Source organism: Falco rusticolus, chromosome 8 (assembly GCF_015220075.1).
Source record: "Falco rusticolus isolate bFalRus1 chromosome 8, bFalRus1.pri, whole genome shotgun sequence".
Taxonomy (NCBI): Eukaryota; Metazoa; Chordata; class Aves; order Falconiformes; family Falconidae; genus Falco; species Falco rusticolus.
In genome coordinates this window covers 31,891,444-31,906,690 of record NC_051194.1, presented here as the reverse complement: position 1 = coordinate 31,906,690, position 15,247 = coordinate 31,891,444, and the positions used below count along the sequence as shown (strand labels likewise).

The 15,247-nt window shown below is 38.5% G+C and overlaps 1 protein-coding gene across 3 annotated transcripts in view; it reads left to right on the top strand.

The window, feature by feature from the left end:
• CCDC93 (coiled-coil domain containing 93) overlaps positions 1-15,247 on the top strand; it is a 51,284-nt gene that overhangs the window by 30,255 nt on the left and 5,782 nt on the right. For all 3 annotated transcript variants that reach the window (XM_037397125.1, XM_037397123.1, XM_037397124.1), the window contains 9 exons: positions 1,967-2,029; positions 2,224-2,297; positions 2,828-2,909; positions 4,197-4,268; positions 5,355-5,426; positions 5,699-5,807; positions 8,978-9,060; positions 13,266-13,303; positions 14,667-14,751. In XM_037397125.1, the coding sequence (XP_037253022.1) occupies positions 1,967-2,029; positions 2,224-2,297; positions 2,828-2,909; positions 4,197-4,268; positions 5,355-5,426; positions 5,699-5,807; positions 8,978-9,060; positions 13,266-13,303; positions 14,667-14,751 (678 nt within the window). The remainder of the gene's footprint in view (positions 1-1,966; positions 2,030-2,223; positions 2,298-2,827; positions 2,910-4,196; positions 4,269-5,354; positions 5,427-5,698; positions 5,808-8,977; positions 9,061-13,265; positions 13,304-14,666; positions 14,752-15,247) is intronic.

Here is a 15,247-nt window from a genome sequence, read left to right as displayed (position 1 = left end):
TTCTGCAGTCAGTATGTAGGCATACTGGAAGCGTGCTTAGTTTGAATTTTTTTTAAAGAAGTGCAGTACCAGAACACTGCACCACAGCCCTTGCATTGGGAGAACAGTTGGTGTTCTTGGAGGCAGTTGGCTCAAGCAGGATTTTGGGGAGGACAACCCAGGTACGGTTGTGTAGGAAGAGTAGCATTAAGGAAACTGTGACAGCTAGCTCAGGTTTCAAACAACGAAAAAGTGCAGTAGCACAGTTCCCCACTCCTGCTGTTTCCTTGATGTTTCTTGCCTAGTTGAGCAGTAGGAGAGGCTGGTAAATGAGCTTAGCAGTTGTGGGTGGCTTTTGCAGCTATTCTGTGTTGTGCTGTTACGATCTGGAAAGCAGAAAGGATCTGACAAAGTCTATGCAGCCTCAATGACTGAAATGTTCAAAAGCATTTTTCTGTAACAGATGGCTCCCATTCTAGAGAATTGTAGCATATTGTGGCTACTGAATTAGCAATACAGAATATGCCTGTAACTAGATATATGCTGACTGGATTACATCTTCGTGCCTGGTGCAAGTAATTTCCTTTACCGGCTTCCCTGGCGTATGAATGAATGTATTTGCTTGCTTTCCAGTTACTGCTGAGAAGAAAGCAGTTTGGGGTGGGCAGGAAACATTGTAAACCACACAAAATTGATGCAGTCATTACTTTATTACAGATCTTCTTCTAACTGCCAAACAAACTTCATAATCCACAGGAAAACTTAAGTATTTCTGAATCTGTTATCATGCTATTTGTCATTTTAGCAGTTAAGAGCTGTTTAATTCTGGGTTGCTATTTCCAGTACATATGTCTCAGTGCTGAGTTTTCATGTGGGGGAAAAAAGTACTGACAGCTATAACCCAAATATAATCCTTTTATCACTTTAATAAAAGTTTCCTGGCTAAACTATTTTTATTTTTTTTTTACCACTTGCCAAAGACTGCTTTTGAAATCAGTGACAGTCAAGACCCCACTTTTAAAACATGTTTGAAGTTCTGGCTTTGGTACTGCAGTAAGTTTTGGCAAGAGTTCTCATAACAAATAGTTCTTTAATCTTTAGGTCAGTGTTCGTGAGATGTGGACTGCAGGCTTATAATTGTTTTGGGGTTTGCCCACCTACTTATAATTCAGTCTGTTGGTGAATTACTGGTGAAAAATATGGAAAACAATGAAAAAAGCTGTCTTTTTATAAATTTGGTTGTGGAAAGGGATGAGTCACAGCTCTGTGTTGTGAAGAGCAGCATGAAAAAAGTGGAACAGAAACCAAAATGTGCGTTTCTTTGTTTGCAACACTTCTGCTCTACTTCTGTAACCCATGTCCCATTTTTGTTGTTACGATTTGCAATTTAATCTTTATTTTTTATAAAAGGACTTTAAAAAAGGATTTTCTTCTAAAATTAGCCTCTATAAATTATTGGACAAGTGAAATATCCAGTGGTGTTTTGCTAACTGCCTTATTAGACTTCCCATCTTTACACAAAATCATAAACCAGCTTGCTTATTTGCTATGAGCATGTCTGTGGTATGGTGCCATGGCATTTCTATGCAAGTCTTGAATCACCCTGACTTACTTGGAAAAGTATGAAATGGGACTCTTTTCTTTAGCCTAGTGTGAAACCAGACCAGTATAACTGGGCTCGATAACTTTGAGCAGTTTAGGAGAGATCCTGTCTAATAAGTTCACATTCTGTTCACATCTGTCTTTGAAAAGCTGCTGTTTATTCTGGGACCTAATACATGTTTGCTGCTGTTAATTAAATATTCAACCAGAATTCTTGTAATCGAATGCTCTTAGAGTAGATGACAAGAAAAGATGGTGTTTGTGATGGTTGGTGTATTGTTTAATAGACAACCTTTATTAACAGCTCAAAAATTGCTATTCTCTGTTACAGGTGTAATTGGCATGAATACAGAATCAAACTCTTTTTCTTTCTCTTTCATAATAGTTGCAAGCTAAATGTACTGATCTGCAGGCAAAATGTACAGAAGCAAAAAAGACATTAACAGAGGTAATCCTTTGGTTTTCTGTGTACTGATTCTAGCAGAATCATTTTTGAGAAGCTCTGTGTGTGGAGTGATGTATTAAATGGTGAAGGCTTTTGACAGCTTAACTCACTGATCGCATGGTGTGGGAATGCTAAGTACCTTGAAATATTTTATGTGTGGAAGTGTATTTCAATTGATTCCTAATTGCAACCCTTAGGTTAAGAGTTACAGTGAAAAGCTGGACAAGGAATTGGCAGCCTTAGAAACAATAGAATCCCAAGCAGATTCTAGGTAAGTTTCTTCCTTTGTGACCTGTGAAATTCTGAAAAATGGTGGTTTTAAAATGAATCATTGAATTTTTCTTGCTTTGTCAACCTTAATAATTAAAATTTAAAAATTAAATAATTCTCCAGCTTGCTTTCTAAAGACAGGAAAATATTACCATAGTGTTCAGTCAGAATGAAAAGTATCGATCTGTAGTTGAAAATAATTGTAGGTGTTTAAAGCAGAAAAACCCTAGACACGTTTGACAAGTAGATGAGGCCTTCCTGATTTATTTTCTTCATATTGGAAGCCTTCAGCTCACATAAATTAAACAGGAGTCTTTCTCAAAACCTCCACAATAATGAGGCCAGAACATAGCAAACACATCAAAATACTCTTGTGTAATACTACATTTTTATTTTGACTTTTGTATATCAGTGGTGATACTTGGGGTTTTAATTTACACAGATTTTGCTGGACAAATGTCTTTTAGTTCTCATCTGTTTATAAATTAGAAAGTAAAAATCTAATGTGTCTTACTAGATCTTCAAATTTAGCTTATTACAGAGTCTGCGAGCGCTGGTGGCCATGAATGAAAACCTAAAAAGCCAGGAGCAAGAGTTCAAAGCACATTGTAGGGTAAGTTTCAGTTTCTTAAGTAAGGATTCATTTAAAACTTGGTAAATAAGCATTATACTTCTTCCCAATTTGTTGTGTTGTGTGTGTTTACTGGTAGTTCCAGGTTTATATTGAATATTGCCCGCGGCTTGATTTGCAGCAGAATTATGGACAATTGCTCAGTTCTGCAGTGTATTGTATCTGCAACAAGGCTGAAGACCAAGAAGGTTGGAACTAGATCAACTAGCTGGACTTGCCCCCTGCCTTGGAGCAGGGAGGTGTAAGGAAGGCTGCCAAGGCATCTGAGTTTCTGTGGCCTTCAATGTGCCGTTGTGCCTGAGATTGTCGTACAGGGCAGTTCCCAAACATGGAATGCCGGATCAGCCTTACCCTGGTCACAGCTGTGGCTCTCCTTGGTTTCGTTACCATTCTGCTGAGAGCAACTCAGGGCGGGTTGATGGGGAGCACTGACACCTAAACTTGCTATTAGGTGGTACTAGATACCCACCTGTGCTACTCAGAACCTGGAATGGATTGTCTCTTCTTGGATAATGCAGCCAACACTGACTTGAGGGGAGGTGCAGTGCCAAGAGGCGGGCTTCCTGAAGGCCCTTAGCCTTGGAGCAACACACCAAAAAAAGACAAGACTGAGATGAAGCTATTGCAGTTTTCAGGGCGTGTTTCAGTTTTACTGCGTAATAGCTGTTTTGCTGTTTACTGCTGTATTTATGGACTGACTAGAAATACGGTTGGAGAGAATAGTTTTCATTTTCTACCGTTTAAACGGTAACGGATGGGATTTAATAGAACGAAAAGCAGTAAAAAGAAGTGGTGCCCTGAGGTGTAGACTGAGCATAGGAACCTTGTTTTCCCATACATACTCCTTTGGAAATCTCTGAAGGATTGCAGTGGAAACTACCTTGCAAGTAATTTTAGATTTGTTCGTTTCTAGAAGTGCCATATGTTGCAGTCCTGTGTCGTGCTGTTACTGTTGTAATACTCCTTTGCTTCTTCAGTCTCATTTTCGATGTCAGTCATTAGTTGTCTAAGCTGGATCTAGTATATTTGAAAGAGAGAAATAAATCTGTTCCCATGTTTGATAAAAACAGACAGTTCTATGTAATGAGTAGTAATGGATGCCTTACCCTTAAGTAGGGAATGCTGTTTAATCTCACAAATTTAAATATAAAGTGTGTGGTCAGCTCCACAATTTTGTTCAAGGTGTATGTTGTCAAGCTTCCTGCTCTCCCCTGTTAGGAAGATAGGTCTCAGTTAAAAGCTGCATAAATTTGTTTGTTTGTTTTAAAGGAAGAAATGGAGAGACTTCAACAAAATATTGAGAATTTGAAAGCTGAGGCAGTGGAAAATGGGGAGGAACAGGTAATAGCAAATGTCTATATTCAGCGTGTTTTAAAATGTTGGTTTAGGTCCTGAATTTGGGAATGTACTCATAAGCATTAAAGTATCTGTTGCAATCTCTGAAAAAATCTGTTCTTTCCCCCCTGGTAGAGCCACAGTTCAGACTAATAGTCGTAGAAATACAGTAGACTGAAAATAGCTGTAATGTTCTTCATTATTCTTGGAGAATCCATGGGGCTAACTCACGGGTGGTTTTTTGTGCATTTTACTACTTTCTTTGTGGTACCTGAGGAAAATCTCTGGGTATTAAAAGCAGTGCATAGCTCTGACAAAAACAGGCCTTCTTTGGAAAGCATGTTTGTTTTGGTGGCTTTTTTTCCCCCCCTAAAAATGGATTTTGTTGAAGGATGAAAGCACAGGTTTTCAGTGGCTCAGTACGTCGCATATCATGAGCAGCTGTCAGAAGTTAGGCTTTAACACAAGTGCATCCACACTGATGGCAATGAATAATGAATGAACAGAAAAGGAAAAGCTTGAATGACTTGTGTATTTAATGGGTAAATATTTGATACATGTATGCCTCTGAAATGAGGTAGATTACAGGTTCCATGATACTGCTGTCGTTCTGAACACAGCATGAAAAAATTAAAATGTAAACCTAAATCTTAAATTTTTAGACAAGAAAAAATTATCTTAAAAGTCCACAATCCAGGATTCTAGAATACTTCTCAGAGGAGGGTTTATGTTCTGTCCTGGACTATGTTTATCCTTAACCCCTGCCACTGAATCAAAGTATAAACATTTAGACAAGGAGTATGGACAATCTTCCAATACGTATTTTCATTTAAAGTGTGACAAATCTTAAAAGCTAAAATGTCAAAAGTTTAAAAGCTAGCGAAATGCACTTGTTTACAGTAAAAGATGTCAGGTTTTTAATGCAGATTCTGAGTCATTGTTAAAAAAATAACAGCAAATGGTGGTGTTACTGTGGGAGCCATTAAACAGAAGACAGGCAAATATAGAAAACAAGCCCAGTCTGCACATTTTTGCACTACAGCCCTCATATGCTGCTCTAATACACAATTGTATCGGGCTCTCAAATTCTAGGAGCCGAACAGGATTATAGAACAGCAGTACAAAACTGAGAAAGATAAACTTCAAAAGATCCGGCTGTTACTGGTGAGTAAGTCTGTGAATTTACTTGTACAAAATTATTGGCAATTTTCTTATCTTGTAACTTCTAATACTTCTTTTTGTTTTCTAATCTTAAAAAGTTTTTTTGTCACAAATCAATTAGGAAAAAAAAATTGAGCCTTAGCCAATGCGCTTTTTTTTTTCTTAAATTATGTAGTAACAAGGTATTGCTGGGGCAAGGTGTGGGGGGCCTTCATCCATTTTAAGAAGAGAGCAAGAAGAGGCTTTGTTTTCTCCCCTCTTAACTTTCTGTTCAGGCACGAAGAAACAGAGAAATAGCCGTTTTACAACGCAAGATTGATGAAGTACCCAGCCGAGCTGAGCTAACGCAGTATCAGAAGAGATTTATTGAACTTTACAGTCAAGGTATGTATATCAAGCAAGGAGCATCCTGCTGAAGGCTTAAGCCCTGAAAGGTGGGCCGTTTCATTTTGAGCGTATGGCATGTAACAACAGCACTTGCTAATTTTGTGCTATTTTAAGGGTCTTTTGGTATCCATGTCATACGCCCTATTTTCAAGGTTTTATAAGCTGGTGATAAAATTTTCCTAAGGGTGGAACTTGATGCACAAAATCTCTGGAGTAAACTGTCTGCAACAGGTTCAGTCGTTTAGGTTAATGACCACTGTGTTTAGGAAGTCCTTAATTAACCATTTACAAGTGAGGTTGCTGTAAATTTGAGTTGTGTTTAATTAATTGCTTTTAGCATTAGTTCGCTTTCATTGTTTTCATTGACATGAGATACGTGGTTGTGGACCACACTACGTCAAAAACTATGAAGTAAAGGCAATTTCTTGAAGAGAATGTTTTCTTTCATTTTTTACTTATAAATACCCTGCGGTATCTTGGTAAGATCAGAGTACAAATAGTCCTTAGCTCTTTTTTTGTCTGGTAAGAAGTTACAAAATGGGAAAATGTGCTCATCTGACTTTTTTTTGGATAGATATGTGTTTGCTGTGCATGGATATTACTGAACATGCAAACTGAATACAATTTTAAGATTGTTCCGTTAAACTGTTAACAGACCAGTACACTTGCTGGTGTATATTTAATGTAGCTTGTGTATTAGCATAAGCTAAAAAAAGTTTCTACCAAGGAGAACTAGCAAATGTTTTAAAGAACCTCTGCATTCATTAAATATGTGTGTGAACCAAGCTCTTGAAGGTTGAGCAGTTCTAAATTGTTGTCTAACTTGGATTCAAATCCCTTGGCCTGGCGAGAGGCATCTGTAGTGACATAGCTGTGTGCTCTCTGCCACGTATGGTGTCTAACTCAATGCAGAGAATAATGCACTTAACTGAATACAAGTCCAGTACTTCCTTCCCCCGGCTTTGCTTCTTATGTGCCATGCAGTTTATTTAAACAAGTCCAGCTATAAAGACAGTTTTGTTGTCTTGCATTACATTTCCGATAGATTGCTTTCTCTGTCATGTCTAAGAGAATTCAGACAAATAACCTATGGTCAGAGCATCTACCTGCTCAGAAGATGGAGGTTTCATTTATATACGAAGTACAGAAGGGATAAGGTCAAAGAGACTTCTTCAGCTTTGGGTGTAGATTTAAGGTGCCTTGAATTTTATGGGACTTCGTTTTCTGTAGCACAAAATGTGTGTAGTAACTTAGATAACACACTGCTCAGTTGTGGCCAGGAACCTGCATTGTACAGGTTGAGCTTTTGGAAATAAGAGCTGAAAATCTCTAGCAAGTCTTTCTGTGAATGGTGGTATTTTTTTGGAGGCTTTTCATTTAGCCAGATTCAGGCCATCTTCAGAGTTGCCACAACCTGGTTTGTGTGGGGTTTTTGTTTGGTTGGGGTTTTTTTTAACTTCGATTCAAGGGGTGCTTCTTGTGATCTTCAGTGATGCCTTCCAACCTCTGATTCTGTACTGGAATGCTTTTAGGTGCCAGTATTCTGTGCTTTAATTTTGACCTAACTGATCCTCCTCCCTTGAAAACATTAAGCTGTGGTTGTAAGAGAATAACTGAGGCTCTTGGCTCCTCCTTCCTCTTCTTTTTGTCTTGCCTTACGTGGGCCGTGGTGTGTGCCCGTAAGGCTCCATAAGCTGGCACAACTTTCTAACTTGGTGGAAATCCTGAAAAGTTTTCTTCTGAATTGGTGTGTGGAATCCACTCATAAAAGATCTGTGACTACCAGAGTGGCTGCAAGAAAGGGAAGAGAAGGTTCTTCTCTTGGGAAAGGCCTCTTCCATTTGGCAGCAGTCCAGCAAAACCCAAACTGATTAAGACAGCACACCTGAAGTAAGCCTGTTGGTGATCTTTGTGCTCGTGCAGTTTTTCAAGGAGCAGCCTGATTCCAGCCCTTGGAAGAATCTTTGTGCAACATGCAGAGCAGCCCTTATTAACTTGTCAACCTATCCCAAGCATTCCGGAATTCCTCGGTGCTTTCCTGCTCCTGGTACTCAGTAATGTAAAAGTGGAGGCTACTATATGTGTATACCATGTGTCACAATCGTACTGTGGCAATGAGAAACCTCTTTAGTCCCGAACGTGTTGCTGCTGCAGCAGTAGCCACTGCTGGATTTCTGTCACTAAAAGATTTGGTTTCAAGCTGTGGGTTACTGTTGGGCTTCAGCTGGAGAACAGAATTGCACAAATCGGTCAGGATTTCTTTAAAAATGTGGATGTTTAGTGACATTGTGATATGGGAAGGAGGTCATGCTGTCTGTAAATGGTTCCATTCAAAAACTTAGTCCAGCGCATCGGTTCAGTAGAGATTTTATTTAAAGATGGCAACTTGTTACCTTTATAGTTTAATGTAATGACCACGATTTCACTCTGGTTTATCTTTTTTAACCCATACTTTTTTTCCAGGTCAGTGGTTCTAGACAGTGCTTAACATATTAACCATAATTTTTGCTAGCTGTCCTTCACTGTTGAACTTTTTTGGGGAATCACAAATATCTTGGGTGTCCTTAGGCATTGAAGAATGAAAGAATAGATGAATACTTAGTAGATTTGAGTATCAGTCATCATCTTGTAGGCCCAAAGGCAATGTATGTCTGAGCCTCACCTTCCCCACCAAGCTATGACCAACGCCCGCTATCATAACCCAAGCCAGACAGTATTATTTCAGCATGAATAAACTGTAAGAAGAGAAAAAAGGCTTTGAAACAGTAAAAGCTTGCTTTGGGCATCTTGCACACGTGTAACTTGAAATAGGTACTATAATGTAGCAGCACAGCAGACTGTATGGTGTAAGGGTGAAGCTTAGGAAGGAAGGGGGAAACAGACAGTAGTAAGGAAGCACAGCTAATGGTGCCAGCGTATGTTCACATAAAGGTCTGTCAGCAGTTGAGGCTAAATTTAAACACTGAGCTGTGGAGTTCTCATAAAATCTGATAGCTGCAAACCCTGCTGGAGATTTACATGCGGGGGAATATTCTTCTAGAATGTATTAAAGAGTGTGTTCTGTTATTGATAGTGGAAAGTATGTTATATAAAGCCTATGAAGTATTCTTACAGATTCCATTTCACTTCATGCTCTTTTATTATTCTGCCCTTCTTTTTGTTTGCAGTTTCAGCAACTCACAAAGAAACGAAGCAGTTCTTTACCCTTTATAATACACTGGATGATAAGAAAGTATATTTGGAAAAGGAGGTAAGAAAATGTTATTACTGTTTTCTAAATATTCAGGCTGTGGAGGAGATAAATAGTTCTTACCTGGCTTTCACCTATATTCAGTCCTGTCAGAGTAGAGTTAACAGTCTTTAAGTAAAAATGAAACAACTGATTCATAAGAATATTTCTGCTGTTGAGGGGGAAATGGTCTGTGTTGTAAAAGAAGTGCTATTAGTACAGTACTGCACATTGTGTTCACAAAACATGAGTAACCTTTGAGTAGCAGATATCTGTCTTGGTATCGCAGGACCAAATTACCCTCTTTTTCTCTTTGGTCATCATCTTTTTATTCTGAACCAATGCTACAGTCGGTAACTTGGGAGAGCAAATTCCAGCTGCTCAGCTGTCAGCAACGTTAGAGTTAATTCTTGGGGTCTGAGCCTGCCTACGCTACAGTTGCTGGTGATTCTACTGCATCAGGATCAGAAGAGTAGTTTTCATGAAAGTCACTTGTTTTTTCCCATCCCCTCTCTTCCTGCTACATAGAGTTCACATCTTTCTTGGGGATGACTTAATCAAGATATTGCAATTTTCTTTTTATACAATGGCAAGCATGTGACTTTAGTAAAGGAGAAATAGGAGCAGTCAAGACTCTAAAAAAATTATGAAATTACTTTTAAAATACATAGTGCTTTGATACTTCAGGCTTCTGTTTGTCCTAATAAAATAAGAACCGATTAGTTAGGCTTGCATTACTTATATATATTTTAGTTTGTGAAACAAGCAATAGTCACATTTCTGACTGTGTAAATACACTTTATGTCCTGGTTTTGAAGATGCAAACCATTTCGTTCCTTTAAGCAGCTGATTGTAATACATGTGCTAGGTAGTTTTCAGTTTTCCAATTCAAAAAAGTCACTAATTTATGTAGCTTCTTTAGAGGGTGTGCGATCCTGTCAGTTGCTTGTTGAAGGAGTAGGTTTAAATACAGAAATATTCTTTGAACACTTAACCTATGCTGCATGTACTGTACCTGTGGTAGAACTGTGAGGAGAGGTAGTTTGGGGGGTGGGGGTGGGGAGCAGGAGGAACTTTTGGTGGGCAGCAGCCCTTCAGAATAATGTTAGGCATGTACAAGAGAATGTTCACTGGGGAAGAAAACCCTCCTTCATCTGTTCCTGACTCTCCTACTTAGTTCTACAGTAACTGAGTACAGTATCCTTGCTTCCATTTTGAAAACCTTAAAAAGTACTCCATCTGAGTCTGCTGGAAAGCTCACCAATGTTCTACTTCTGTGCAGAACTTAGTACCTTTTGCTATGGCAAACATACAAAGCTGGGCTGCTTACAGATTTTCTGGAGGCCAGGATGATGAAAAAACCCCCATGACCCAGAATACTTTTTTCACGCTAGCATTCTAGACCTTCCCCAGTTTACCCTGATAGAAGTATTTTAAGGTATGACTGCAGTGTCAGGGTAGATCTGGCTCTTTTATTTTGTGGAAAAGTACTATACTGTTCTATGGATGTTGTCAGAATTCAGGCTGCATCTCCATAAATTCAGAAGTAACTTCTGTGACCTAAGTGATTCAACAACACATGTAAATAATATATGTAAAACCATCTCAAGTTCTATGCTGAATTGAGCCTTATGGCTTTTTTTATTGGGGCAGGGGGTGTGTGTGTGTATATACATATATGTATATATATTTTTAGTTAGGTCAGTGAGCAGTACAAAGCAGGATCTTACCAAAGTTTAACCTGGGGTGAATTTGTCATGTGCTTTACCTAATTTCTGGGAGAGGTTTCAGTTCAAGGTGAGACAGTGCCTACCTGATGGTCCCTAAGATACTCAAATTATCTTGGAATTAGTGGTGTAACTTTTTCATCTCCTGAAAAATACCATTATGAATTTTCCTTGAAAGTTTTCTTTCAAGCATCTATTTCTATCAAACCAACAGTGATGATACCATGTAATGTCAGTTACATAGTGAATATTCTGGAACCCTAGCCGCAAAACTTGCGTGCCTGTGCAGGAGCGGGTGGTACAGTGGCTGGCAGTGGTCCTGGCGAATGCCTTACCTAAGTCTGTTAGATCAAGAGCTTCTTTTAGCTTCATGTCAATCACCAGAGAGGTCTAAATATCTTCTGATGCAGTCTTAACTTTGTTAAATGTATAATACAGTTGAGGTTTCCTTGTGTTGCTCTTAATATTTACTTGCTGAAACCTTAATTATAATATCTAGTAATGTACAAAAGATGCCTTTGGCATCTGTGCCTCATAAAGATTTCTGGAATATTCTTGTGCTAGTTCTTGTCTTCCCTCTGCTGCCCCCCACCCCTTTCATAAAATACACTCAGCATAATTGCGTTAAAATAACAATAGCAGGAATTGTTATACAGTGGGATTTTGGCTATAAAGGTTGTAGTTCTGACATGAAAGGTGTCTGTGTAGTTCAGCTGTTAATCGTATTCTGTGAAAGATTAATTTTTAAAATACTTTTAAACGCTTTTTTTATAGAATGCCTTTGGGATTTATACGCTAGTTTTGCTGTTTGTAATATAAGACATCAGCACTCTTACTGTACAGTAGTTGTGCAGTTACTTTTCATGACAGAATGTTTTGCAGTATAAACTGTAATTACATTACAATAAGCATGCATTTAAGAAATACCTTGAGGCAGGGATGTGGACTTAGCAAATATTGATGGGTCATGCAATAATTTCTTTCTTCTGAGTAACAGGAATTCTTAAGCATCTTAGCTGCCTCTGAGTCTGTTCAGAATTTGTTTGAATTTTTCAGAGAAAGGTCAGGAAAAACTACAGATTCTGCCATGCATGTGCTTGTCACTGTCTCATTCGGAAGATTTTAGATTTGGGAGAAAGCAGTTTAGCTTTCTGTAGCAGTGGGGCAAATGATTGATTCTGTTTGGAACGCTTAGGTTTGCTTAGTACAGAACACTTTCAAATATTCATCAAAAGGAGAAACTGCTTGGAAGGTTTAACCACAGGTCTTGCAAGAAGTATTTAACACCAAGAAAGAATCACTTTAATTGCTACTTGGTGAATTTTAGTGCTCTCTGCAATTTATAGAAAGCAAGAAAAAATCAAGGTGGTTAATAGAATATGCTCCACATTTAGTTTAAACAGTTGGAGGAGTTTATAGGGAGCGCAACAAAATATTTCTGTGACGCTGTTTCTGTCTTGATTCAGTGCAGTGTTAGGATCTTACAAGAGAAGCCATACACATGAAATGCTATTCTGTATTTTTTAGAAGTTAATCTTGTAACAGCCTGTAAAATACGTGTAAGCCAAGTGAGTAATGATGCATAGCTCTTTGGAAACCTTTAAAACTCTTTTGCACAATGAAAACTGTGCAGAAATTCACCCGTTCCTGGCATGCTTGTTGTCTTTATGGTATTGTGTGGAGATACTGGTTCCAGTCTCTGAAGCAAAAGTTGGGGTGTATGTGGTGGTCTGTTTGTTTGGTTTTTTTCTCCCCCCTTGCCTCTCCAATGCAATGCTTTGCTTTAGATTGGTGCTCTTGTTGCAGCTTCTTGACAGAGCTAAGCTGCTAATAGCTTCAAAACCAGCATCTTCAGTACTGTTAATACAATCTGGGTTTCTTTTGTTTGGGCAGTGAGGAGTTACTGCTTAGTTCTTGGTTTTGTGGGATGTTTTTGTTTGTTTGGGGTGGTTTTTAAAATATATTTCTGCATTTGCTATCCTGTTTTGGCTTGTAAGCATAAGTCAGGGATATGCCTAAGTGAAACAGTTCTGCCTTATCACTACAAGTAAGACTAATTACGCAAACCTAACAGCCACAACATATGCTTGTGCACTGTCACTGTTGAGCACTGGATGAGTACCTGTTAAGTTACTTATATGTCAAGTTTCAACACATGTTGAACACATTTATACACCATTTTACCTCATTGCTTTAGCTTGGAAAGTCATCACACCAGAAAATTCTCAGTGGTGTAATTGGGTGTCAGTGAAACTAAAAATCTCAGTTGTGGTCCAAGGCTTCTGGTTTCTGTGGCCCCTCCACTGGGATAGATTTTACTAATATGAAAGGATTGTGGTTTCTCTTCTGAAAAAGCTCATGGTGATTTTTCATACAACTGGCTGCTTGTCAGAGCAAAATCTACGTAGTCAATTTTCTAAACTAAATTTCATTTTATTGAAATCTCATACCAGAAAGGACAAATGTGTATTTCTTTTTTTTTTTCTTTCTAATTCACAGGTTAACTTACTGAATTCTATTCATGACAACTTCCATCAGTAAGTAATGGTCCTTTTTCTCTTGGTAGTTGCAATAAGTAGTACAGTTAGTTGGAAAAATGGCAGTGGGCATGAGTTATAGAGACTTTAAAATTGTTGGAAGTTTTTATGAACGTAAACTCCTATTAACTCTGTTTAAGCCAATGTTTGGGGAATCACAGACTTGGAAATGCCTAACTTCTATAGCCAACATATGTTTTTAATATGTGGCTCTTCAGTTGCAGATGTGGAAAGAAATTATTCAGTCATCATTTTCCTGGCATTAATTTAAATATTTTTCTCAGTTTTGTGAAGTTGTGGTTATTACATTAGTTACAAAACACTAGGCTCAGACATATTTCAAGACATGTTTATTATGAACTAACCCTATATTTAAAGGTTTTGTTATAGTGTGAAGTATTTACGTAAAATCATGGTTCCCTGGGAAGTTTGAGGTCAAAGATCCATCTATGGTGCAACTGGCGGTTATTTTTCTCTGGGGTTTTTTGACTTCAGAAAAAGTCCAGTATGAATTTTTGTCACAGCAGTACAGTTCAGGTGTGTCATGGGGGAGGAGGTGGTGATTTAATAGTTTAAAACAATTCTTGCTATTACATCTTTTTATAATTCTGCTGTGAAATTCTGAGCTTCTCTTTTTTCTTGTGTCCTGTGTTGGTCAGAAATTTCAATATTCTTATGATTTAATTTTTTCCTCCCCTATTGTGATATCTAAAAGTTTAACTTAATTACTGGGTTTTGTTGTAATTATTTCCGATGTTTTTCTTTTGCAGCAGGGATTGTAGATTTGTTTTGCTCAGTGATGAGATTCTTTTGATTCTGTCTAGGCAGTAGAAACCAATGCTGTAATTGACAGCTGGGTTTTAGATTAGCTTTCTGTTGGGTGGGTGTGCGGGGATGATTGTATTTTCTTTGATTTATTTTTCTTCATAATGTTTAAGACGTGTTACAAGTCTAAAACCACATCTGGGCTCTCCCTGTTAAGGAAATCATTTTTTTTAGAGTATTTTCTGATTTCCTAGTCTTCTCCTAGTTTTCTTGATATTCACGACAGCTGCTATTCTTAAAAGCTTGTGCTTTTAGTTAGTTAATAGCTAATTCTTTTTGTACAACATAGGAGAGAAAGGAACAGACTTTAACTGACAGGGAGAACACTTCTGGTGAGCTCTGTAGTCTCTGTTCCCCTCTTTGATAGTTTATACCAGTGGAAGAGCTGCACTGTTACCTGAAGTCAGTGATTAAAAAGATGAATTGTTACACAGCGCACTCAGCAGTGTGACTTCTTGGACATCGGTAAATATGCAAGACGGCTGTAGATGACGTGTTGTCCCACATCCCTGTCAGTTGTTACCTTTTTTCTTTCCAGAGCAATGGCATCTTCTGGTTCTCGTGAGCAGTTTTTACGGCAGATGGAGCAGATTGTAGAAGGCATCAAACAGAATCGAATGAAGGTCTGAGATTCTTCTCACTTTCTTTGCCAGAACTTGGGAGTTAATTTCAGAAAAGCCTGTGCGTGGAGAAATCCACTACGTGAGGTGCAAATTAAGCAAGCAACTAACAATTACTGTTTCTTTTCACATTCTTAAGAAACTTCTCACTGCTAAAATTGTAACGAATAGAGTAGAAAAGAGGTATTGTAACACCTCTCTGCTGACAGGAAGCTTATACCCCTTAACTTCACTATTGCCGCTGTAGTGATTTAGATACTTGAAACAGCTGTATGTGACTGAAGTCAGTGAGAACTCTTCCATTTGGATTGCACGGGTGCAGTCAGACCTGTGTCCCAGGCACGGTTTCTCAGGCAGCTGGAGCTGATTGAAGCTGCTTTCTGCTGCTGAGGAGGGTCAGCAGCACCTCCCAGAGTCCCAGCCATCAGCTGCCTTTGGCCCGGGCGCAGGGCTCATCTGATGCTGCGTTGAGTCAACTCAGGTGTTTCTGTTCTTTTTT